The 26,945-nt window shown below is 44.6% G+C and overlaps 1 protein-coding gene across 4 annotated transcripts in view; it reads left to right on the top strand.

Moving 5' to 3' along the window:
* The window catches only part of PKP3 (plakophilin 3), a 176,923-nt gene that overhangs the window by 57,937 nt on the left and 92,041 nt on the right, over positions 1 to 26,945 (top strand). For all 4 annotated transcript variants that reach the window (XM_069223196.1, XM_069223200.1, XM_069223199.1 and 1 more), the window contains 4 exons: positions 17,734 to 17,825; positions 18,279 to 19,045; positions 19,380 to 19,503; positions 22,752 to 22,956. In XM_069223196.1, the coding sequence (XP_069079297.1) occupies positions 17,734 to 17,825; positions 18,279 to 19,045; positions 19,380 to 19,503; positions 22,752 to 22,956 (1,188 nt within the window). The remainder of the gene's footprint in view (positions 1 to 17,733; positions 17,826 to 18,278; positions 19,046 to 19,379; positions 19,504 to 22,751; positions 22,957 to 26,945) is intronic.

The following is a 26,945-nucleotide window of genomic DNA, read 5'->3' as shown; positions in this document are numbered from 1 at the left end:
AATGGCTGCAATGGCTATAATGGCTACTTTCTTCTCGTGCACCTGGTTTTTATAGACAACAGTTCAAATCCAGTAGGGTCTTCCATTGGAGGGTTCATAGGTTGGCTTCAAATTATCCAATCAAAAACAACAGTTCTCAAGCTTTTACTTAAGCATACATTATCCTTGGAGACGGGTACGCAAGTTGCAACATTTTATACCAATTAACTCATTTTCAGAGCTTCCATTGTCCGCACCTGCAGATTGACCTTGGAGCAAAGAGAAAAATGCCAGGCTGGCACGAAACCTTAAGATAAGCATGTGAACGATCTCAGTGGAAAAGTACAGCTTCAAGCAGAAATACACGTTTATTAGCACATTGGAAAAATACGAGCATCTAAATCGTGAGACATGGCAGCTAGGCCAAAGCCTCCACTAAAGTTATGCTAAGCTAAAGCATTTCTAACAAGCAAATCATGACACACGTTTACGATTATGTCAGATTAGTGCAGTTCTAATACATCACGTTATATAAAGCACGCTTATAAATGTTGGCAAACTACTCTGAGGGCACATTTTGTCCCCGTACAATCTTTATTAGTTCGGTTAAAGTCACTCTTGATTATTGCAGCACTACGTTTATGCACTAATAAATGTAAAACCTTCATTTCTGCGTCATCAATCCCTCCTCTGATGACTACTTGTCATCACACAAACTATTCCCACAAATTTTATTCCATTAAAATTCTGTCAGTTCTCTTTTCCTTTTAGTTCCCCTAGTTTTCGCTTTATATTCTTCTGCCATTCTTTTCATCATTTTCTCTTCCTTCCTTCTCTTAATTCTTTCCATAATCATTATTATTCCCCTTTTTATTCCCCAAATTCCGAATATACAGATCAGTACTATTAATATTCCCTGTATTATTTTTAGTAATATTCCATTCCAAATTCCACCAATCCAATTTCCCACTGAAGCAAGTCCTTTTCCGACCTTCTCCCACACTCCTGGCTCTTTCAATTCCTTCAAGTCTGCACTCTCTTTTGTTAGATTAGCAAGCATAGTTTTAATTTTCACACTGTTGTCTGGAATATACGTGCAACAGTGGCGCGCACCAAGCATTTTGCAAACGCCGCCATCCTTTGCTAAAAGAATGTCTAAGGCAAGCCTGTTTTGAAGAGTCATAGCTCTTTCCGCTGCAAGTTCAGCATCTATCAGGATTATAGCACCTGAAAACTTTGTCAACATGTTATCCACTATAGTAGACAACTTTCTTATTTTGATGGAATTCAACACAACTCCCAATGAAGGAATCATGGCTCCAAATATATCTCCTACCACAGCAGCTGCGGTCTCTCTTTTCTGGATACGATGGGATCCAGATGTCTTTGGAATCATCGATAGGTCATCCAGTTGATAAACCTTTGGGAACACTATACCCAAATAACATCTTCCCCACCATCCCTTCGGAAGACGATAATAGGCATTATACCCACAAATGTAATATACACCAGGTATGACAGGGTCAAGTCCGTTCATCATGAATGTCCATTTGGCCTTAAAGATAAACGTATGTTTACACTCACTCGCTCCTACGAAAATGTTATCATAATAAGATTCACCTCGATATATACAAAATTTCCCTACATGCCAAGCATCTAAAGCTATTCTCCCTTGTGTCTTTATTGCGGCAAAATCATAATGATCTAGTGAAGTCCTCTTACTTAGCTCCTTTTCTAATTTCGCATTCATTTGTGCCCTTCTATCATCTGTGCGATCTAAAAAGCTTATTTCTACTGCAGAGAGCGAGCAGGTAAGGTTTTCCCTATGAGCGTGAGCCGTTTCAAAAGGTTGCATTGGCTCGAAAAATTCCCTCATTATTTTAGCATCCCAATCTTTAGCAATCTGGCTTAGCTGCGCTATTATAGGAACATATGCAAAGGTAACATCATAATTTGAGTAAAAATACTGTATGTTAGTTTGACCATAAAATCTAGAAGTTACTATACTACATGTAATCCCGTATGTAAGAGGCATGTGGTGATAAGTCACCCCTTCCTTTACTGATGTCGGTATCTGTGTACATACATAACAATCTTTCGCATCCATAGTCTCAACATATTCTGTTAGCAAGCGATAGAAAACATTATACGAAAGTTCTTTCTTATCATGCAAGTGTCTCTCATCTAATTCTAGTCTTCTCAATGCGGTTAGTTCAGTGACAGTAACAGGAGCAAAAGTAGAAGCATCAATTTTCTCATTCTCACCTTTACCATGCATTCCAAGCACGATTGCCATTATTATTAGTACACATGCAATTACCAAGCCTATACACGCATATTTACAATATTTCTTTCTACTGTTTTGTGTAGCCATGATCTGTATAGAATCAGAGAGCTAGAAGCACCTATAAAGAAACTATTTAGCAATTCAGTTACAAAGCTGAACGAGCGCAATGTTCACACAGTTTTCTTCAAGAGGCCAGTCACTTATCGGTTAGCAGCATTTGTCTCAATTCGGCAATAACTCAGTCTTTTATCAGTTCAGCAAGTGTCTTATCCGGTTTAGCAATGTCTCAGCTGGTTGTTTGTATCACGTTAGATTGTAGCAAGCAATGTCATTTATCACCCTTTCAATCAACAGTGTCCATAAAACTTTTCTTTTCTATTGGTATCTCTTCTTCTTCGTTCTCGAGGCTAAGAGATACAAATTCGTCAGTCCAATCGTCATTGACTACATATGCCCATTCTGGACCGGAATATCTCCTGTTTGGTATCCTTTTCCTTTTCAATTTTGCTTCTCTTTTCGATTCTGCCTCACTGGTACTTTCCTCTTTGGCCAAGTCTTTTCCTTCACTTGAGGATGGTACCACGACAGTCACTTCCTTTCTTTTCTCTTTCACTTTTGGCCTTTCTCCGTCGTTCAAATTTTCTTTAGTCCTTTGCTTTATTGGTGATATACTTAGTCTCCTCTTTGCACCGTGTCCATTTGATGGACCTGCGATCTTTTCTGTGGAAGCTTGAACTGTTTCGTTCTGTTCTGCCTTGTCCCCTCCTTCTGGGGAATCAATCACGTTCTCTTTTTCTTTTTCTCTATCGTCTGCTTCTGGGAAAGCCCTCCTCTGATCAGGCTCTCCTGCCTTTTCACCTCTTTCGAGCCCTTCGTCACCGTTACTTTCTTCAGACTCTTTATCACTTTCAGCTGCTTCAGGCTCTTTGTCACCTTCAGCTGCTTCAGGCTCTTTGTCACCTTCAGCTGCTTCGTCGCTGTCTGAGGTTTCTCCTTGGTCTTCCCCAAGTGAGTCGGTTGTTTCGTCCTCAGAGAATATTTCTCTCTCTTCTGTTCCTGCCTGTTCGCTTTCAGTAAGGTTTTGCTCTGTCTCAGCGCTCAGCACTGTTTTATCAGGCACTGGCAGTTTCAGCGCTTCAACTTCCTCATCTGTGGGACACAACACTTTCTTTGTGTGACTGGCGTGAATCCAGTTGGGAACTCCCGCACACTTCACAGCGGTAGTGGTCGTCAGGATCACTTGGAAAGGGCCTTTCCAACGGGGTTCCAGACACGACTTTCTCACGTGCTTCTTTACCACGACCCAGTCACCTGCTTTCAGTGTGTGTCCTGGACCTTGGATCGGTGGCAAGGTGGTCGCTTCCACCTGGTGAGAGAAAGAGCGAACCACGTCAGCCAGACCTTTGCAGTAGTCTAACACCATATCATCTGTAATATTCAAAAGCGCGTTTGCGGGAACTGCAGGAAGTCTCATAGCCCTGCCCATGAGAATTTCGTGCGGAGACAATCCAGTCTTTCTATCAGGGGTGTTTCTCATTGACATTAACACCAAGGGCAATGCGTCAGGCCATTTCAAATTTGTCGATGCACATATTTTCGCCATTCTTGATTTCAATGTACCATTCATTTGTTCCACCAGTCCTGAGGCTTCAGGGCGATAGCTACAATGCAGTTTTTGCTCAATGTTCAGCGCTGCGCAAAGTAACTTTATCACCTCGTTATTGAAGTGACTTCCTCTATCTGATTCTAAAGAGATCGGGAATCCGAAACGTGGTATCAACTCCCTCAACAATAGTTTTGCAACTGTAAGGCTGTCATTTCTACGTGTGGGGTATGCTTCAATCCAGTGACTAAAAATGCACACAATCACCAACACATACTTCAGACCTTCATGCACAGGCATCTCAATGAAGTCCATCTGCATTCTACTAAACGGGCCGCTCGCCCTACCAATGTGGCTCGCGTTCACAACCGTTCCCTTCCCTGGGTTCATCTGCTGACAAATGACACATCGATGGCAAACTGCTTCTGCCGCTTGACGAAATCTGGGGTTAAACCAATCAGTTTTGAACAATCTTATCATGGCATCTCTCCCTAGGTGAGCCTGCCCATGATAGAACCGCGCTAGCTGCGATAAGAGACTATTTGGCAAAACAAATTTTCCCTCATTTGAAACCCATAACTCATCTGGTCTCTTTATACATTGTGACTTAATCCAGGAATCTCTTTCATCCTCCCTGACGTTATTCTGTAACGCTTTTAGTTCATCCATTGTATCTACGACCTTCAAGGCAAATGCTTCAGCTGGTTCGAGTTCTGGTTCACTTATCGAATTCCATTCATCTCTGAGTAATATACAGTTCAAGGCACAAAATCTTGCGACTTGATCCGCATATGCATTTCCCAGAGAAACATAGGGCCTGATTCTAACTTTGGAGGACGGTGTTAAACCGTCCCAAAAGTGGCGGATATACCACCTACCGTATTACGAGTTCCATAGGATATAATGGACTCGTAATACGGTAGGTGGTATATCCGCCACTTTTGGGACGGTTTAACACCGTCCTCCAAAGTTAGAATCAGGCCCATAGTCCTGTCCTTTTGTATGAGCACTACACTTTACCACTGCAACTTCGGCTGGCATTTGAATGGCGTGTAACAATTCCCTTATTCTCTCCCCGTTTTTCACTGGGGATCCTGAAGAAGTCAGGAAACCTCTCTGTGACCATAATTGTCCAAAGTCGTGCACAATTCCAAACCCGTACTGACTATCAGTGTAAATGGTGACTTTCATCAATGCAGACAGTTGACATGCTCTTGTAAGGGCTACAAGTTCTGCTACTTGTGCAGAATAGACTCCTTGAAGCCAGGACGCTTCCAAGACACCTGTTACAGTACATACAGCATATCCTGCTTTCAAAATTCCCATCCCATCTCTTAGACATGAACCATCAACGAAAACAATTTGGTCATTTTCATCAAGCTTAGTTTCCTTAATGTCAGGTCGAGGTTTTGTGCAAAATTCAGTCACCTGAAGGCAGTCATGCTCGACGTCTTCAGCGTTCTCAACTTCAGCATTTTCACCGGGAAGCAAGGTTGCTGGATTCAGCGTAGTGCACCTTTTCAGCTGCACATTCGGTGAGCCCAGAATTATCGTTTCATACCTTGTGAGTCTTGCTCCAGTCATGTGTTGCGTTCGGGAGCGGGTCAAAAGTATCTCAACTGAGTGAGGGACCATGACTGTTACTGGGTGTCCCATCACTATTCCTTCACTCTGAGTGAGGCTGATACCAACTGCTGCTACGGCGCGCAAACACCCTGGAAGTGCTGCTGCGACCGGATCCAAAGTAGCTGAAAAATACGCTACTGGTCTGTTTATGCCACCATGGGCTTGAGTCAAGACAGACAAAGAACATGCATCACGTTCATGACAAAACAATGTGAAAGGCTTTGTGTAATCAGGCATACCTAAAGCTGGAGCCCTGCACATGCATTCTTTCAATTCGATAAAAGCATCCATCTCATCTCCTTTCAGCTCAATTTGATCCAAGGCATCCTTCTGGGTCAGCTTCAGTAAAGGCTTTGCTAGAGTTGAGAAGTTGGGAATCCACTGACGACAGTAGCCCACCATTCCCAAAAACTTCCTCACCTCCCTCCTTGTCTTTGGTGGACTCATTTGAAGTACACTCGTTATTCTTTCCTTCATTATTCTCCGTGACCCTTTCTCTATCTGGTGACCCAAGTATTTCACTTTCTTCTGACAGAACTGCAATTTGGAAGGAGACACCTTGTGTCCATTCCTTCCCAAATGGTTCAACAGAGCAAGGGTATCGGCTGTGCAGCCACTTTCTTTCTTAGATGCGATCAGTAAGTCATCGATGTACTGTACTAGGGTTGACTCGAATGGCAATTCTAATGCTTCCAAGTCTTTCTTTAGGATCTGATTGAATATTGACGGTGACTCAGAAAACCCTTGAGGAATTCGACACCAACTGTACACTCTGTCTAAGAATTTGAAACAAAAGAGAAATTGGCTGTCCTCATGAAGAGGCACCGAAAAGAATGCTTGTGACAAGTCGATGACTGAGAACCACTCGGCATCGCAAGGGACTTGAAACATTATCACAGCTGGATTTGGTACGACAGGGCAACATTTAATTATGATGTCATTTATTTTCCTCAAGTCCTGTACAATTCGGACCTTTCCACTCGGCTTTATTAGTCCCATGATTGGTGAATTACATGGACTGCTTAACACTTCTTTCAGTACTCCCTGTTTTACAAATTCGTCAATGAGTTGGGCAACTTTCATGAGGGTGTCTTGTGCCATGTGGTATTGTGGGGTCTGGGGAAAGGTTGCATTGGGCTTTACAGTCACTTTCACTGGTTCCACTCCTTTCATCAATCCCACCTCTTTCCCTGTCATATCCCACACTTCCTTTCCGACTGTTTCCCGTAATTCAGCTGGAATATCTTCTTCAGTTATCATCGGGAAAAGACAAATCAGAGGATACTCTTCATCGACAGTTTCCATCTCATCCCCCTCTACACTGTCCTCTTCTTCCCCATCACTGCTCGTCTGAATTTTGATTCCATCGTTCGAACACATAATCGAACAACCCAATTTGCACAATAGGTCTCTCCCTAACAGTGCTATCGGGCTTGAGTCACATACCACAAATTTATGTAACCCTTGATAGTTACCAATGCTGACTGGTACCGGATCTGTAATTGGGTTTGTCAGGTGCCTGTTTGCTACTCCCACCACTTGAACTGTTCTCCCTGAGAGTGGCAAATTTGGTACTTCAATGCTCTTAACAGTTGAACGTGTGGCTCCCGTGTCAACCAAGAATGAGACACGATGACCCATTACTCTTCCCTCCACGTACGGACCCTTTTGATCAACTTCCAAGGATGCTGCAAGCACACAATCTCCTTCCTCTCCTGAACTTTCACTCTCCCATACATTGTTTATTCCACTCTCACTGTGTAATGGGAACTGTTGTACGGTGGCATTTGTATTCATTACCTGACCCGAGACCTGTGGAGGAACCATCACTTGCTGCTGACTCATTGGTGCCAAAGGTATTTGCATTTGCTGATTAGGTACCATGGGAAACTGCTGTTGCATTGGCTGCATTTGCGTCATCTGCATACGGGGCATCTGCATCTGCTGCGGCTGCATGGGCTGTAATCCCTGCAGCTGATTTATGGTCTGAAAATTTGGGTTTGGACCTCTCATTTTCGGTCCCCTCATTGTCTGAAATGCATTGACATCATTGTTTTGCTGACCAACACCTGCACCTTCCTGCACCACCATCGGGCACTCGCGTTTCCAATGACCGACAATTCCGCACACGTGACACGGCATCACCTTTTTCAATGCCTGCACACCATTCGGAGTCACAACAGTGTTCAAATCCGGACCATTATTCACAAAACCTCCTCTGCCTCTGCCTCTCGCCTGTGGCTGAAACGTCATATTTCCCTGCAACTGCGGCTGCGGTTGTGGTACCTGTTGTTGGAACCCTTGCAACCCTTGCAAACCTTGCAGACCTGTCTGAGCTGCTTTAAGCTGCATCATCATCACTTTCTCTTTCAACTTTTTCTGTTTCACTTCAATTTCGTCGCTACAGTATTTCGCATAATTCAACACCTCATCAATAGGTTTCGACTGCCAACAAATCAAATGCGACTTTATCATCTGACTTATCTCTGGTCTCAGCCCTTCCACAAATCTAAACACAAAATGAAGCATGTCCTTCGCCTCTACTGTTTCCGTGCCACTGTAGTTCTTGAACGCCTTCAACAACCTCTCATAGTAACTATGAATCGACTCTTTAGCCTCTTGGGCAGTTCGATCGATCTTCTGCCAATCCACATTTTTCGCGGCAACCTTCGTCTTCAAATGCTCAATCACCTTATAGTACAGGCTCATCACCATAGGTGATGGTGCACCCGTATCCCTGTCTCTCTCTGGTTCACTTGTCGGCCAACCTACAGCTCTTTTGCAATCCTCCCACAAATCTGCCGTAACCACAATCTCAAAGAGAGTGTTCAGGTCTTCCCAGAGACATTTTGCAAGCTTCACAAACCTATCAGTCTGTTGATACCATTCAATCGGTTTCTCTCTCAGTTTGGGAAAATCATCCGTAAAAGACTGAATGTCGCTTCTGTGCCATGGTACATGTATTAATTTTCCCCCTGCTGTCTCCCTCATTGGTAACATGGTTACTGCATCACTACTCTGTGGTCTTTTCTCGTTGAGCTCTGGGACACTGTCTTTCCTCTTTTCCTTTCTCTTTACCCATCTGCTTTCCCATTTGTCTAAACACCTCCACACTTGTGCACTCTGCAACAATTCTCTAAGGTGCGCCTTCATGCCTGCTGACCTCATGTGTTCAAAATCTGTGGTCCCGAAATCCAACCTGTAGCTCCTGCTCAAGTGTTTTGTCTTGTCTATATCAACCCCGTTTTTGTCAGCTATTTCTTGCAAGCTTCTATGTACCTTGTTCACTTCTCTCGTAATCCTGGGACATAGATACCTCAGCTCTTCTTCCGAGTAGGACTCTAACCTATTCACACCCATAGTCCCTTCCACCAATTCTTGTGCTTCCATGTTCAACCTGACCCTATTCAGATAATCTTCTCCCTTCCCACTGGCTGAGCTTTGTGTGGAATTCAGACTGTTGAACCACTGTGTCAGCTGTTGCGCATTCAACCCCATCAGTGTAGCATTCACATCGACTGCCATTGATGGTTGCGGCAACTTTTCAGTGTTCGATGATAGCGGTATCATCAGTGGGGGACTCGACCTCACCAGTGTTAACTGAGCACATATGGGACTAAACTCCATCAAGGACCCAGATCCAGTTGGCTGAGCCGCTATCGGAGTTATCCCCGGAGTGTTTTCTATGCACCTCCTTTCTGTCCCATTCTGCAGCATTGATCCCTGACCGCTCATACCTAAGTTAGGCTGACTGTACAAAGGTACCGGTGGACCTACAGTAATGGGTAGTGATATCGCATCTGGGTTCTGTCCATTTCCCATGTTCTGAGACATGTTCATTCCCACACTATGGGTCATCATTGCCGGCATGCCCATCTGACTCCCCGTCATCTGGGCATGTGCGGTTCCCCCCTGCATCTGCTTTTGAGGCATCAAAAACTGAGTTGATTCAGCTTGTGCCAATGTTGGGTTGCAACCATTCTGTACTCCCATTACGGTTGGATCTAGAATCATTCCTGCACTGTTGTCACTGCTGTAGTACCTTGGGACCTGCGGCTGATAATTTTCTGCTGGTTTCAATATGGGCACATCTGGATATATTCTCCTAACCTGCGGAATCTGCGGGGTGAACAGTAAACTCGGGTCCTTAGATCCCGATGATGCTCCTGAACTCTGAGTTTCACTGTTCTGTACCGGTGCTGGAGGGGCAGAACTGGTACTTGGACCTTGTCCACTCTCTGCATAAGGTGGTGGACGGTCGTTCAGCAACTGCATGATTAACTCCTCATCCTCTAACTCCTCTTCTCTTCTCAACTTTTCCTCGTCCTCTCTATCCTTGGAACACCTCCTGTTTGTCTTACAGCTAGCTTTCTTACCTGTCTCCTCTTCTTCCTTAGTAATTGCGGGAAACAATTTTATCCCCTGCAATACATCTGACCTCCACACCTTCTGTGCATTATCCCACCTAGCGTCCGCTAGTGTCTTTTCTACCTTCCTTATCCTAGTCTCGAACTTATTTTGCTGCTGCTGTCTAGCCATTAGTTCCCAAATCGCTAGAGCCTCAAACTGTGCTGGCCTTGGAGGTACCTTCATGTCGTACATCGCGAATCTCAAATTCTCTAGGATCCTTATATTGAATGTCCCATGGACCGGGAACGCTACGCTCCCATGTTTCTCTGTCAGCTTGTGCCATTGCTTTAGCCAAAGGCACGGAGCTACCCCCTTTTCCTCCATTACAATGTAAGCTGGTGTACCTTCGGGCGGCGTCTCCTCTCCTACGCTCGCTTTAATGTAAGACTCCCCCTTCATCGCACTCCTTAATGCTTTAAAAAATTTCATTTTCTCGTCTTTTATTTCACAAAGTTTGTAATCAATAGGTGACTTTAATTCCCGGAATACTCTTCGCTTGCCTTTCCCCTTCCAATCGAGCCCCACGGACTGCGTCCAATCCGTGCGCGACCCTTCTCTGCAACCAACCTATCCCAGCGCGGCTCCTAGTGACGTCACACTCACACACACTGCGGCTGACAAAGCCTCGCGGCTAGTCCTCCTTCACTCAGCTCCTCTCGTAACAACTTCTGGCATGTATCGCGAGCTACCAAAAATATAAAACAGATCTGTCGGTTTACTACAGGAGGGGTAACACAATCGCTTCAGGACCTTAGGGATTTTTCACTAGCCTCGGCAGTTATTCCATCTTTCTCGGTCCCCACGTTCGCAAGCAAATCTGACCCGCAAACTGCTCTCAACTTGTCAGTGATCTATTCTAGTGCACTTAGAATTTGTCAAAGCCCGAAGTCGAAGTTTCTTTCACTCCCTTAACACACGTACCGACTCGTTGACCACGCCCGGTCAACCTACTAAACCGACCAGACCACAACATAAACAAGTGTCTCATACACTTTTCAACATACTCCGGAGTCTCTTGACCTCGCAGGGCCCGTCTCAACAACAACAACCACGTGGACCTTTTTATGCATGAAGCGCCACATGCACATGAAGTTCGACGACTTCCCTACTCTCACACTCGGAGTCGCACCTCCGCTATTTCTATGAAGTTCGACGACTTCCCTACTTCTACACTCGGAGTCGCACCTCCGCTATTCTCTAAAATCCTCGCAACCTTTTCACACAATCTGCGGCAATAAGCTGTGCAAGCGCAAAATCCTAACTTCACTCATACCATCACTAGTACCGCCAACGCTGATCTCACACCTCCATTCTCTTCATTCGCAAGCTCCGAGATCCCGGGAAAGTCGCGGTGGACTTAGCCCATCATCATTTTCTCAATCTGTTTTACCCAAGAAAAATCTAATTCAACTTCTCGAGTGGGATCTCAAAAGTCTAAACCGTTAATTCAACACCATGTATGTCTCGAGTGGGGTCCCAAAAGTCTAAACCGTCCTCTGCTACCATCTACTGATAGAGCGTTCCGTACTAATAATTTACCTATACTTGGACGCTCTTTCGGCCGATGAATCTTTTGGCTAAGTGGGACTCTCTTCACCCGAGATCAGTCAATTTAATCAAATCAATAATCAATAACGAACGTAAGCAATGCCCTGATCAGCATAACACTTAACAATTAATCCAGAATACATTTCGGCGAACCATGACCTTTCGGTCATGAATAACCACACCAGTTTATTCAAAGTTAATGAATTTATTTCCCTATATTAGCAAAGCTAGCACAATATAGATGTGTCTCAACACCAAATGATAAACGTAAATGAACATTAATAGCTGTCCATAACGACGAAACAGGTGCAATCTATGCAGCATTTGAATAACAAGGCATTCGATGATAGCAATGCAAATCACTAAAACTATAATCTGTAATGAGCTAATTGCATACATTTAGTCAGCATAACAAGGTCTCAAATTGCATCGTGCAACAAAAGGAATCCTCATCTAACCTCAAATTAGCATCGGCATGTGGGACTTCATGCAAAAACAATTTAGCAACATTAATTTAGAAAATCTCCTAACTAGGGCTCTCATCAAAAATCAGCAGTTGGTTACCTAAAAGAAACACAATGCAATCATACAATTTCCTTTCATATTTACCAATTACAATCAGCATTCAAGGAAGTCTTCGTCTCACAGGTACCGTTTCTCGATCAGCATGGGACGGGGCAAAGGGCAGGGGTGGACGGGGCAGTTGCCTCACGGCGGCAAGATAAACTACTACTTCATGCAATGGGCAGTTCAAAGTTAAAGTCTCTAGGGTAAGAATCATTTAAAGTCTCTTTCTCTCGATTAGAGAAAGCATCAAAGTCTCTTTCAAAATGGCATCGCAGCAAGGTGGGCCATATTAGCTGCAAGATGGCGGGTAACAGCAATAATGGCTGCAATGGCTATAATGGCTACTTTCTTCTCGTGCACCTGGTTTTTATAGACAACAGTTCAAATCCAGTAGGGTCTTCCATTGGAGGGTTCATAGGTTGGCTTCAAATTATCCAATCAAAAACAACAGTTCTCAAGCTTTTACTTAAGCATACATTATCCTTGGAGACGGGTACGCAAGTTGCAACATTTTATACCAATTAACTCATTTTCAGAGCTTCCATTGTCCGCACCTGCAGATTGACCTTGGAGCAAAGAGAAAAATGCCAGGCTGGCACGAAACCTTAAGATAAGCATGTGAACGATCTCAGTGGAAAAGTACAGCTTCAAGCAGAAATACACGTTTATTAGCACATTGGAAAAATACGAGCATCTAAATCGTGAGACATGGCAGCTAGGCCAAAGCCTCCACTAAAGTTATGCTAAGCTAAAGCATTTCTAACAAGCAAATCATGACACACGTTTACGATTATGTCAGATTAGTGCAGTTCTAATACATCACGTTATATAAAGCACGCTTATAAATGTTGGCAAACTACTCTGAGGGCACATTTTGTCCCCGTACAATCTTTATTAGTTCGGTTAAAGTCACTCTTGATTATTGCAGCACTACGTTTATGCACTAATAAATGTAAAACCTTCATTTCTGCGTCATCAGTCTCCTGGCACACTATTTCTCCCACATAGTACTTATGATAGGTACTTTTAGACGGTCCGACGCCGCACACAGGGCCATATTTACAAAGCCACTTAAAGCCACCTTCCATGTCTTTTCATGGCCTTGTAGATATAGACTGAGGCAAAACAGCACAAGTTGCCATGGTGCCTCACCCTGAAACAGAGAGGCGTGCCATGGGTGTTACGGTGGGTGTTCCAACTTAACACGCATGGAATTTGACACATTCCCAGATTAATGAGATTTCGTAAAGCTTGGAATGCGTCAAAAGTCTACGACTCCCCAGGGGGCGTAAGGGAGGCTCAACAAGGAGAAATACCTTTATTTCTCCTTGTTTTTCCATTTTCAATGTGTGCATTTTGCAGCACACAATACAGAGCTCCATGGCGCACATTTTTACTGATTGGTCAGAATCTCCGACGCATCTGTTGGCTGTAAACTAACGCACTGCTGAATTTGCATTGTTACGCTGATGCAATTACAGCCATGCAAGGAGAGTTGTATAGGAAAAAGCCCTGTGTCAATTTTACACATGCTCTGAGCAGGTGGTAAAATTGTGACGCAGTGAAGTTGTAGAATGAGACAGTGAAAAGTTGTAAATTTCACTGTCAGTTCTACATGGCTTTTTTCAAGGGAACACCTACCTTGCGTACATTATGCCTGGCTTCTACAAATGCCTTCTAAAACGTGCAAAAATATGATGTAAAATGCACGTTTCCATCCCACTTTTTAGAGTCGAGCCTGCGAGCGCATGTGCTAGCTAGCGCATGCGTCTCACATGCGAGATGCTGTTGTGTTCAGTAAAGGACTTGGAGCTCGCCTGTCAATCCCCATTTGTCGGTTTGCGTGGCACTCTTCTTTACAGCCTCATAATTAGCCAAGGCATGGGTGGCATCATTTCTGATTCTCTGTGTGGAGCAGGGATCTATCACTAATTGATTTTAACTTAATTAGTGCCCCGCAAACAGAAGCCTTGTGACTGGCAAAAACGTGCCCAGCAGGACAAACAACATTGCAAAGGTTTATTTTTTAAAGCTAACTTTATTGAATTTTGTTAAGTCGTATTTTCTCATTTTCCACTCATGTTTTTTGTGGGGTTTTTCGTGGGTGATGTTGTCAAAAGATAACAATTAACTTGTTAAAAATATGCAAGACCCATTGCATTGCAAATGCCTGTTGTAAAATGTCTTGTGGCTGGCTGTGATCTCCCCCAGTTCTTTTTCAATCTCTGCAGTTGCCGGTAGAATTATAAACCTTTCCGAATCTTCCTTTGGATTATGTTCAGCGCGCCACCTTAATTTGCAATAAGATACCCAACTAGTCTTGAAGGTCTTGAAGAAGTGCAAAACACTGAGTACAACCAAACACCATGAAGCACTGCTAAGAGAGCTAAGTGCCACTTAGACTTCAAACCCTGAGCATTGTTGTAAGAGGAATTAGTACCACTGAAGGACATTCTGTCCACCCCGCTTATCAATGGTTGGTTGTGGGAAATAGCACTGAACAACCAGGCAGTTCAAGTAAAGTGTCACTAGAATCTAGTATTCACAACACATAATCCTTTATTGCACCTGCAACCTCTCTTATGCTATCATTGTACAACTGAGATTTTCAGTCCCGGTTTTTTTTCATTGAGCAGATAAAAACATGTTTTTCTAAAGGTGACACCGCAGGATGAGTAATTGGTATGTGGCACAAATATTACTGCTTTCTGCGTGTGTGCTTTTTATCTGTTTTTTTCCTGGGATATTTATACAGGATTAATTTTTGTTTATACTGGACGTTCTATTTATCCAGGTATTTAGGTGTATTGGGTGCTGTGAATACATAGCTAGAGAGCAAAATAACTAAGAGCTCCCTAAAAAACAGAACGCCAAATTGTAATGTAAAATCTCAGTAGATTAAGTTATCAGAAAATATCTTTCATAAAGCGTTCCTTTTCAACATCTTTGATTTAAGCGGAGACAGAAATATTATAATGGCTTGTAAAAGGGTATTCAGTATTTCTGCGCAAAGACATGATAAACGTTGGGTTGCAGTGTATGCTTTCCACATCGACATCCCATAACAATGGATAGTGAATGCTTTGTGTAACCAGACAAGTTGCGCTAAGTTAAACTCGGTTTAGTGGTTTGCATTGTATGCATCTTAATATTTATTCTTGCTTCTGATGACAGCTTGGGTAGTTTGATTAGAATCGCTGCAATAAGTTGAATTTCCTGGCTCTTCATGCTCCTGCATGAAGTATTTGCTTTGGGGTTGTCAAGTTTTACTAACTTTCCCTCCACTGAGATCCCTGCCAACTCGCTTTCCCTCCTTCACTGTGAACTGGAAGGAGGGCTTGAGCTACTTGATGGATTGATGGAAGTCTTCTGGCTGATTTTATCATTCACAGAAGTTGGAGTTGGTACAGTGCTACCATGGTGAACTTCTCACGCTGGACTTGTTATATAGATAACTATCTATGTAGAATCACAGTGATCCGGCAGAGTTGGTCAAGAAGTGTGGCAGTACCATGACTGAGGGAACAAACATGGCTCTCGATACACAAACACGCTTAATTTAACTTCTCAAACACACATTCAATGCTCTACACAACTCTGGCCGTACCTAACTGAACAGTTGCATCTCCTTCCAATAACCACTGAAACCTCCTCTCGGCAGGACTCCTCCTGGCAAACATCACATGTACACACAGTACCAGATCAGAAAGACAAGCATTTTATTACAGTGCTCTTAAAGTGTAGAACAATGTCCCACTCCACATCAGAACATCCTCATCTGTTCTTGAATTCCCCTAGAAGTTGGAGACCTGGCTTTTCATTTAACCAATCTACCATATGCAGGTCTAGGAACACACATCTGCTCAGCACCAGAATATCCTCTCAGATGTTAGTGCACTTTACAAATACACATCACATCATTCAGCCAGTGTAGAATGTCTTGCCCGGCTGCATCAGGTGGAACCTGCCTTGCTGGGGAGTACTTTCAGAGAGAAAGCGCCGCCATCTTTCCAAGTTTCCAAGGAAAGCAATTGGCTTCACAATGGCACCCAAAGAAGATCCTTTGAAGTTTGAGTGTCCTCTGGATGATAATGCTTAGTTATGGCATTGTCTCCCACTCCCTCACCAGCAAGGGCCCCGGTGTCTCCGGTAGAGACTGAAGATAGTGGGGGATAGAGTTGATCCTTATGGGACTCCATAGCTTGGTGATGGATTCTGGGACTCTGATATGTCATCTGTAAAAACTGGGACCTACCTTTAGGAAGGAAAAGCATGAGTCTCAGATAGGGCCATTCCATGCCAGTGCATGCTGGCAGCCTTTGGAATAGGGTTTCATTATCAGCAGCATGAATTCCACTCTGTAGGGTAGGGTCTAGATTATGCTGCAAATCACCTAATGCATGCAGAGCATCTGCTTCGGTTCTCCAACGTGGACAAAAGACTAGTCGGTAGCTGTGTAGCAGATTATGTTTAACAATGTGATCTTAAAGCTGACTGTTTACAGCTTTCTCTAGGATTATCTGCAAAAATGGAAGTTTGAAAACCTGTTTGAGGATTAGACACTTGGACGTTGGTCCAATTAGGGAGTGTGCTCAGTGTAAGAGAACCACAGAAAAGTTCAAGAGCAGTTAAACTTCCAACAAAGTGGCAGGTGAGAAATCTCTAGCCAGTGTTCTTCTATAATTGTCCTGGTCCCTATAGGCCTATAGCATGATGCCAGCATGGAGAGTTCAGTATCTTGTTTGCTGGAGGTGGTTGGGTTTTGTACTATGGTTGCAGTTCCATGCATTGCAGAATCTAGAGACTTTTATGGCTGTCAGTCTTGCTCCATGTTTGTTGTTGACATTTTGTTGATGTATTAGGTGCAACTTGGATAACTGTAGTTTCCAGACTAGGTGGCTGTGGTAGCCGTATTTCTCAAGTACTGGGGCGCTTAATTGGGGTACGAAGATTAAATTGAGTAAAGATTATATTCAAACCCCATATTCCCTTGCATGACTGACGCTGCATGAATTGAATCATTTTAGCAGTTGTGCAACGCCTCAGCATCTGCCAACTAGTGGAAAGGAAAGTCTCCCTTATTCTGAGGATAACACAAACCTTGTGCATGCAGTCTTTTATTGCAGGCAGTAACGTAGCTGGGTGCTGTCTCCACACAAATTACTTTTCTGATGTTGCTGTTCATTGTCCAGAATCAGTAGGCTCATACGTATGTCTATTACAGATAACTAGGAAGTAAATGTAAGGTGCAACCCGTCTTCATCCAAAGCAAGGAAGTGGTGGGGTGCATTGTTCATCATTGTGGTTTCAGCCCTCTCGTGGGCCTAAAGCCTGAGTGGCGCATGTGCATCATCGTGTGCTCTTCTTGGGACAGTGGGCCAAGCTTATATTGCATTTAGTGCATATTTTAGTGCCATATAGGGACTTATCAAAGATCTAGCTTCAGAAGGTTGTGTGCATGTGTTTGAACTACATTGTAAGATGCCTAGATAAGGCTGAATGACCACTCCATTTTCCAGGTCTGTTGCTGAAGTATTAGAGATGTGACCAAATAATAGGGATGCTGTATTGTAAGAGATGGCTAGAAAAACCTATGGAGTCAAACCATACATTTGCTATAATTCTACTGGTCTCCTCCTCCTGTGACAGGCTCATGTAAGGACAGGGATGTCTCTCCATTGCTATAATTTGACTGTTTACTTGTGCCCTGCAGAGAGCAGCTCCAGCCGGTACCAGCACAGTTCCACACTGCCCACCGCCTTCAGTTCCCGCTCCCAGGTCCTCAGCACACATCAGAAGGCCTCTGTAAGTACCACCTGCCCACACATCAGTGCACCTGCCACTCTGCAGTAAGCACCCATCAGCTCATTGCGTGATTGTACCCTTACTGTAAGAACCCATGCATTTGTCAGGCTGCATGCCTAAACTTGGAAGGCTCCATGGGTATACCAGCTTTGGACGTGTTTCTCCTTTAAATGCCCACTTGCCAGCACCTTGCATGCTCATTCCCTCATTGTATATGGGAGTTCCCGAGCCCAGCCTGTATGTGCTTCATCTCTCCACCTTGTCATTATGCTTTCTTGTGCCCTCCTAAGTAGGGACTTGCTCAGTATGCCTATTTCCCTCTTGTGTTAACACTCACCTCTAGCCCAGCTTCCTTGTAGCCCTCCCAGATGGGAACATATTTACATACTTCCTTACTGCCAGGTATTTTACACATTCATTACAATTTATAACTCTTCATTTCTCCTCTTGCAGACTTACCGCCCCACCAGCTATGGGACCGGAAAGGCTGGTAACTTCTCTTCCCGTTCTGCCATGGATGTAGGCATGAGGCGTCAGATCAGCACATCCAGTCAGCCCCGGATGCAGACCCAGCAGAGCAAGCAGTCCTTCAGCACAGCCACTTACAGTGGCACTGCAAATGCTAGGCCTGTGTCTTTTCATGAGCGGGCTTATGGCAACCGACGTGACCTTGACACCCTCTCATTGCGCTCTCTCCGGATCAATGATGGGCCAAGTGCACCTATAGTTGGTGAGGACCGCTATAGCATGATGTCGGAGCAAGTTGCACGGCCCAATTACTACAGGGTGGCATCATACGGAGAAGGTGGTGGGGGCAGCACCTATGGCAGCTCTTACACTATAGAGAAGCAGATGGCCATTCCTGTTGGCAACTCAATGATGCAGCGGTCTAGTAGCGGCACCATGAGTCGCGATGGTGATGGTGGTGGCACCTGGGTGAACCAAGTGGAGGTGGCACAGAACCGCACCATTCGGGCACCAGCCATGAGAACCCTGCAGCGGTTCCAGAGCACGAACCGTGCACGGACAAATTACAGCACAGTTCAGCAGCAGGGCAGCGTTGTTGGGTCCTCTTATGGGGGCATGATTGAGCAGAACTCGCGGGCTCCATCAGTTCGCAGCCTGGCAGAGTCCAGCCATCAGCTGCAGGAGTTGCGTGGTATGGATGAGTTTGACGGAGGCAACAAGAGCCTGATGAGCCAGCAGTCCTTCAGTGGTGGGTAAGTGGCATTCTAGAGGCACCAGGGAGGTTGGAGCCTTTGCCCGGCTTCTTTGCATGCCAAAGCATGATATCAGAATCCACACTGTTTGTCATGTGCCACCCCTGCAGCTTAAGCAGAACACTACAAAGTAATATGCCAGCCCCACGACCTACCACAGTGATACTGCACTGCAATATGACAATTCCAAAGCATTAATTAATACAAAATCACTGCAGTGTAAAATGTGACAAACCCCTAGCATTATCATGGGAATTCTGTGCCTTAGAGTAATATTGTGAATTAAGCATGAGATTACTATGGGAATCTTCTACCAATGTTCATCTTGTTTCAGGTTTGAAGACATGGATCTTCCCTCAGCTGTGAAGTATCTGATGGCGAGTGACCCCAACCTTCAGGTGCTGGGAGCTGCGTACATACAGCACAAGTGCTACAGCGATAATGATGCTAAGAAACAGGTAGGAATGTAGAACTGACATCGCATAAGACCCTGCACCTGCAGGACTGTCACAAAGTCCTTCATTCCATATGAATCTGAACCTAGAGGGCTAATACAATGAACTCTAGTGTTGAAGGCCCAGGCATGCAGGACAGCCTCAGAGTGCTTTATTCCATAAGAATCTGTGCCTGAGGGACAAACACGCTGTATTTCTTTGCAGAAGAAACTGAACCTGAAGAGGTAATACAGGATACTTCAGTGCATAAGACGCTGTGACTGCCATAGGTGCGCACACTACTTCATTGTATAAGGATATGCATCTAAAGGACTGGTATACAGAACAACAGGGTATATAAATCTGAGTTGAAGAACTAACACACTATCGGTGTATACAGCCCTGGCCTGCAGGATCGGTACTCAGTACTTCAGTGTATACAGATCTAGGCCTCCTGGACTAAAACACAGTACTTCATAGTACAGGAATCCAAGCCCGTTGAACTTGCACATGGTATGTGGTACTTAAGAGGACATATACCTGCAACCCTGGCATGGAGTACTTCAGTGCACAAGGATCTGATTTACAGCTTTCTCTAGGATTATCTGCAAAAATGGAAGTTTGAAAACCTGTTTGAGGATTAGTCACTTGAACGTTGGTCCAATTAGGGAGTGTGCTCAGTGTAAGAGAACCACGGAAAAGTTCAAGAGCAGTTAAACTTCCAACAAAGTGGCAGGTGAGAAATCTCTAGCCAGTGTTCTTCAGAGCATAAGAAATTGAACCTGAACACTCAGCACTCTAGTGCATATGCATCTGGGTCTGCAGTACTGGCACACAGTACATTAGTGTACAGAGGTCTGAGTGAATAAAGACTTGACCCTGCAGGACAAACACACAGTTCTACATTGTATAAGAACCCGAAGGACTGGTGCCCTGTATTTCCAGGCATGATCGGGGTTAGAAGGACTAACAGCAGTTACTCCAGTACAGAAGTCCCTCAGTGCACCTTCAGGACAGTACTTCTGTGTATAAGAATCTGAGCTTGTAGGACCACCACACAACACTTTTGTGCTTAAAGACAAATGCTTGCAGGCCAGGCAAACAGTACTTCGATAAATAAGGATCCAATCACAGGACTAGAAAGTTCTTAGGTGTATAAGGATCTTAATCTGCAAGACTGTCACAGGACTTGCACACAGTTCTTTTGTGTATAAGGATCTGAATCTGCCGAGTTGCCTCCTGGTACAGCTCATAGTCCTGTGCATAGAGGCCAGAGCCTGCAACACTCTTCCACTTTACTCCATGGTCTAAACACTTAAGTCTCTGGACTCACACACTGCACTCTGGTTCTTACGACTGTTAGATTCCATGACTGGTAGACTGCACTTCAGTGTATAGTGCGCTGAGCATAAAAGGCTGGCTTACAGCACGTTAGTGCATAAGGCCTTAAGCATGGAAGACTGTTCGAAGTTCGAAATAGCTTTCTAGTTGTTATAAGTTTTATCAGCAGGCCATGCTAAATATGTATAGTTTAAAAATAATATAAACAAAAACAGTAGAACAAGTAGTAATGGGTACATTTGGAAAACCACTATATTATTAAAATTGCCACTCTGAGCCTTATTAAAACACTTTCGTATCTAGAATCTGATGCAATTTGTTTGATTAGCAAATGGTGATTGGAGTGTTTAATTTATAACCTACTTAATGAATGATTCCAGATAGATTTAATTTATCTCAGATTGTCTTTGTACTAACAAACATTGCTTTAGGCACCCAACAAACATACCCAGGGCTGTTCTAGTGGCTACCTGTTGTGTCAGAAGTGAAAAACGATTAAATGTCTTTTGGATTTTCTTAGAAATCATATGGAGGGACAGGTGGCAGAGCCTGGCATCTCTGGGAACATTGCACGAGCATGCTTCTTCAAGTATATCCCAGTCTCAGTCCTAAAGGGTACTTTGGGGCCAAATGAGGTTGTCCTTCCTCCGTTTCCTCAAATTGGATGCTAGCAGGGTTCCTTAGTATTCATCTGATGCTCTTCACTGACCTCAGCCAGTCTGATTTCCTATGTTATAGGGGCCTGAAAGCGTACAATAATGTTTGTGTTACCTTAAAGAGATCCCCTAGGTTATGTCTATTTTTACTGTGAATATAACATTACCATTCATAGGCAGTGCACTGTGGCTAGCCAAACACATGAATGTATTGCGGTTCTTAACAGTATTGTTGAATTAGACATTAATGAACATGCCTTTGTCTAGTGCAGTACAAAACACAGTTGTTGACATTCAAAAGTAAGTGTTCCATAACATCTACCTTAAAGTATTTGAGCCGCGCATATATTAATTACAAAGTCACTCCTTACTGTGTTCACTGGGTACTGCAGTTCTATGTATCAACATGTCTTGATCAACTGTGTTAGTAGAATGGGGCCTCCATCAGAACAGGGAGGTTGCACAATTTGGAAAAAGATGCATAAAGCACATACCGATGTTTGCCAGTGTTCAGACGTGTTAGTCATACGATTTAATCATTTTTAAATGTAACTCAATGTGACGAGGCAGAGTTAATCTGTTGTGATTGTGAAAGAAGGCAGGTTGCCTGTGGCATAAAAGGGGAGTTAACTCCCTTCGTAAGCATAAGTCATTAGAACCTCCATGATTCACTGAATGTACAGCCTCATTCACAGACTGGTCAAAGCCCAGTGGTCTGGGCAGCTTTCCATTGTGGCTAAAACCACTGAGCTCTTCTGAGCTCCAATGATTCACCTCTTGACAAACTTAGTGCAAGGCAGAAGTTTGTTTGGCCTTATGACCATATGTATTTTCTCTGAAGAACTGCATTTAACAGCACGCACTTTTGAGCAGCAACACAGTGGGCATTGTATTTCTAGCCACTAGGACCTACTTAGACCCCAAGGTTGAGTCCATGTACCTAATGGCGCAGATTGCCTTTTTCACAAACCTGTGCCGAAACATGACTGAATGCTTCAACCAACCAGTGTCTACTAATATGTAAACACTATGGGATGAAGAAAACGTGAATGTCGCATTAGAAAGGGAAGACTAAAATGGGGAAGAATGGAGGTCGTTACAGCAGAGCATTACCCGTGTAGCATACTGAGTTACAGACACAGAGTGCAGAGAACTGCACTGGCTCTGAAAGTGCAGGAGGTTGCTACCAGATGTTGGTGATCGCAGATGTTGAGCAAGCGGGAATAGCCGTAGAAGCTCAGCACAGAAGCTCACGCTCTCTTGTTCATCTACTAGGCACGCAGCATGCAGGCCATCCCCAAGCTTGTGAAGCTCTTTAATCACACTAACCAGGAGGTGCAGCGTCACGCTACTGGTGCCATGCGCAACCTGATCTACGACAACAACGACAACAAAAAATCCCTGGTGGAAGAGAATGGTATATATGAGCTGATGAGGACGTTGAAAGAGCAAGATGACGAGCTGCGCAAAAATGCCACGGGTAAGGACTTGGAATTTCAAAGCTTGGTTTCTGTAGCTTGAAAATTATACAAATGACCGAGCATTATACGTGCTTGTAGTTTGCGAGAGGGAGTCCACAGTTGATTGCTGGGAGTCAAATTTTAGAGACGGCAGAGGGGACAGAGGCTGGAGGCATAATAGGTGCTACAGGTAAGAACTATGAGATGGGCCTTGGAGAGCCCGGGTAGTAGTAGACCAGGGAAGGTCCACAAGTGTGAGATTCAGGACAGGATTTAGAGAGTCCTACTTTACATAGGCAGCAGGTAGGTTGGGGGATGAGGCAGTGTTTCTGATGAGAGCTGGAAGGCAAGCAATAATATGTGTGGACATAAAGGATGGTTTAGCAAAGATTTTGCCAGAGCAGCAGATTGGGAGTCCAGGAAGCTTGAGTAAATGAGGCATTGAACTCAGTGGAATCAGTGAATCAGTGCAGTACCCTGGGTAAAAACAGGGTACCAAGTTTTAGTGAGGCTCTCTGTGGAAGGGGGTGTCCTCATTAATAGTGGGAGAGGCCTGATATGTTGAGCAGTGGTCTTGTCTCATATGGCCTGCTCTAAAAAATGAGTCTCCCTTTAAGTACATCCTGAGGTGTAGTAGCCGATACTCATTTGAGAAAGAGTGCCATATGTCAATCCTGTCTTCCTTTCCATCCAGTGTTTTCATTGCTGCCCCAAGGTAGCAGGGGTGGCTCCTCCGCAATGGCGGAGGGGTGTCATCCCTCTGGCTAAGAGCCAGCAGATGTAAAATAAAACAATAGCTTACTATTGTTTTAATTTTCATCTGCTCGTGTGTGAAGAGAGGTATGGGGCTGGGCCACGGAAGGGAAGAGTGGGGAGGAGGAGAGAGTGCACCTAAGTGCGCATGTGTGTTTGGCTGGCTGTCTCCTGCTGGCCAAACACAAATGCGCAGTTAGGTTTCTCCAGCCCAGCTGTGTTGAACAGCCGGGCTGGAGAAACTGCGCAGTCCCCAGGGCAATTTATCTAAAACTCACATTACTTCATTTGTTTACCCAAGTACGTGCCTTGTGCAAAAATGTCTCAAGAGATACCAACAGTAGACTCTTTAGCGCAGAAAATACCCGTTTATATGCAAGATGCACACACTGTTGAAAAAACAAGTGACGCAAGATACCGGCGAATCACATTATCATGAACGTTTGTGAGAAAAATGTATACACTTTTGCACATCCCTGCAGTTGCATTCATCTTCTCAATCCCTGCATACAAGCTGTGTTTTCTAAAAGTGCAGGACTGGCTCAAGGTGCCCCATTACATGGAGCAAATTTTTAGCTTTGTGCACTGAGTTGTCTCTGCTGTGCTGTTTGCAGTCAGCTGTCTCTTCATCGAGGAACGTTTACAGGAAGTGACCTTGGTGGCACACGCAGCTGACTGTGCTACTGAAAGCTGTTTATGGGGAGAGGATCCTCTACAGGCTTTTCCCACCCAGTGCCTTGGCCAGCAGTACCAGAAGCCAGGAGCAGTAGTTTTCAAGCTGTGGGGCTGACGTGAAGAGATGCCAATGGGGGGCGAGGCTCTAGCCTAGAAGAACACGTGCCTCATTTTAACCCCGGCGGTCTTTTTGAAAGACCGCTGAGATTACTCCGGGCCGAAGACCGCCAGTGGTGCCTGTCTTCCGCCAACCGTATCATGACTGCTGGCAGCCCTTTTTCGGACGGAGAGCCGACAGCAGCCATACTGACGGTCGGCAGAGAAGTGGAGGCTGCTCCACCTCCACCGCCACGTCATCAGAACACCGCCCACCGAATCACGTCCCAGGATTCGGCGTGGCGGTGTTCTGGTGACGGGGTGCTGGCGGCAGAGCAGCCCCCATGGAAGCCGTACCCTCCCGGAGGATCACCAGAACAGGTAAGGTGATCGTCCGTTAGGGGAGGAGGGTGAGGGTGTTGTGTGCGTGCATGGGGCTGTTTATGCATGGGGGGGTGTATTGTGTGTATAGGAAATGTGACATATATGCCTGTGTGCATGTATGTGTGCGTGTATATGTGTGTGAGTGGTGTGAGCGTGCATGTATAGGGTGTGGGGTGTGTGTGGGGGTGTTTCTGTGGGGGCGGGGTGGGGAGGGGGTCCTACCACCTTTGGGGAGTGGGGGGGTAGTGTGTGTTAGGGGAGGACACAGGGGAGGGGGAGACCCCAATCGGTGCCAGGGAACGAATTCCCTGGCACTGATAGTGCCTACCGCCATGGATTTCGTGGTGGTAGCCCCACAAAATCCATGGCGGATATGCGGGGTCCTGATACCGCCGGCAGTCTAGCGACGGCAGCCGTGCTGGAGGCCGAAGTCTCCAGCCCAGCTGTCATTACCACCCTGGCGGTCGATGTGTAAAAGTGGCGGTTTTGCATGGCGGTAACCGCCATGGTCGTAATTCAATTTTTTTTTCGCCGGCCTGTTGGCGGTATTACCGCCGCTTTTACACTGACCGCCAGGGTTGTAATGAGGGCCATAATGTCTTGCTGGGGAATACAAACAAACTTCGCACTGATAAACAGTGCTGTGACATAATAAAAGAAAACAGAAGAGCCAGAAGCTACTCTGTAAATGGAAAGCATATTGTATTTTGAATGTTTCTGGCTGGAAGTACGTGCCAAGGGGGCCTCAAAATAACTCCCAGCTCCTCACCCTCTCAATTCTGATAAAGGATCACATTGTATTAATTTTTAGGGCAACAGGTCTGCCAATATCATGTTAGTAATCGTGTATTCGAGTGTGTGTTTAAAATGGATAATTACAGTTTTTGAAATGGTAAGTATGTTCCTGGCTGTCAAGTGACTTCATATATAAGAATCCCCTTCCCCTAGTTGCAGTATTTTTACCCAGCAGTGCTCTGCATTTTGGGACTTGTAGTTCCGCTTGAATTGTTGTCATTACGGACTCAAAAACCAGAATGCAAATGGGTTTAGCTAAAAAGCTAGTACTAGTACTGACTCAAACGACTCCCATGACATGAGATTTATTGTCAGCTAGACAGTATGATGTGAAACTTTAAATTCCAAGATAAACATAAATTTTTGTGAAAATGTCTTTGATGTTGTCTAAATCCCCCTCACGCATTTTGGTTTATTTCCTTATGACGTGTTTCTAATGGCATTTAAGTGATATTTAAAGAAGGACTGGTAAAATGGTTTTCTACCTCCCAATTGTACTCGGAATGTGTGGCATGCATGCTAAATGTATTTATTGTGTCACCTGAAAAGCACTACAGAATATCAGTTTAGTCTTTAATAGAGAGTGCACCCTCATACCACAATAAATGCTTTAGTTTGCTTGCAGCATTTAGCATTTTATAGACTAAATATGAGAAAATATGTTTGTTTCCAGATTCTTGGTGAAATTATTTTATGCATAAGAGGCGTGGCATGAAAGTGTTTGAACACCATTAACTCAGAGGCTCCTGAGTGAGGATGTACATGTTTAAGGCAGAGCCCTTTTTGTGACTTTTCCTCATAGATAAAAATAGCCGTTGCATGTCCTTTCAGAGGCAGTGTTTGCATCTCATGCCTCGGCCTGTTGTCTCTCACATAGAGCTGAGGTCTTACTTCTGATCTGGCAGGGCAGCTATACATGTGGCGGGGCTGTGGCCAGCTGCAACCTAGGTCAGAGCTTCTTGGGTGGGAGAGTGGGAATGATAAAGATCGACTGGGAAGTGAGATAAAACTCTTCCTACTCTGGAAGTGATGAGAGATGTAAACTAAGGACAGTCATCTTTAGGGGTAGAAGTAGGTGCAGAGAAGTCCATTTAAAGCAGTCCCACAATGAAGGGTTATGGTACAACCATGCTCCATATTGCCAGGACACCATGTTTCCACTACTGGGCTGCTTTACTGTTATTAATCATGGTTATCACCTGCCCCAGGCCAGTTGGTTCCAGGAAAGTAATTCGTGGACAGAAGTACAAGAACTCATTAGGCTGCCAAATCCATGTCTAGGCTGGTGGCTGAATGGACTAATGCA

This window comes from Pleurodeles waltl, chromosome 3_1, assembly GCF_031143425.1.
Source record: "Pleurodeles waltl isolate 20211129_DDA chromosome 3_1, aPleWal1.hap1.20221129, whole genome shotgun sequence".
In the NCBI taxonomy this organism is placed as follows: Eukaryota; Metazoa; Chordata; class Amphibia; order Caudata; family Salamandridae; genus Pleurodeles; species Pleurodeles waltl.
Note: the sequence above shows the minus strand (reverse complement) of the source record. Positions and strands in the feature narration are given on the sequence as shown.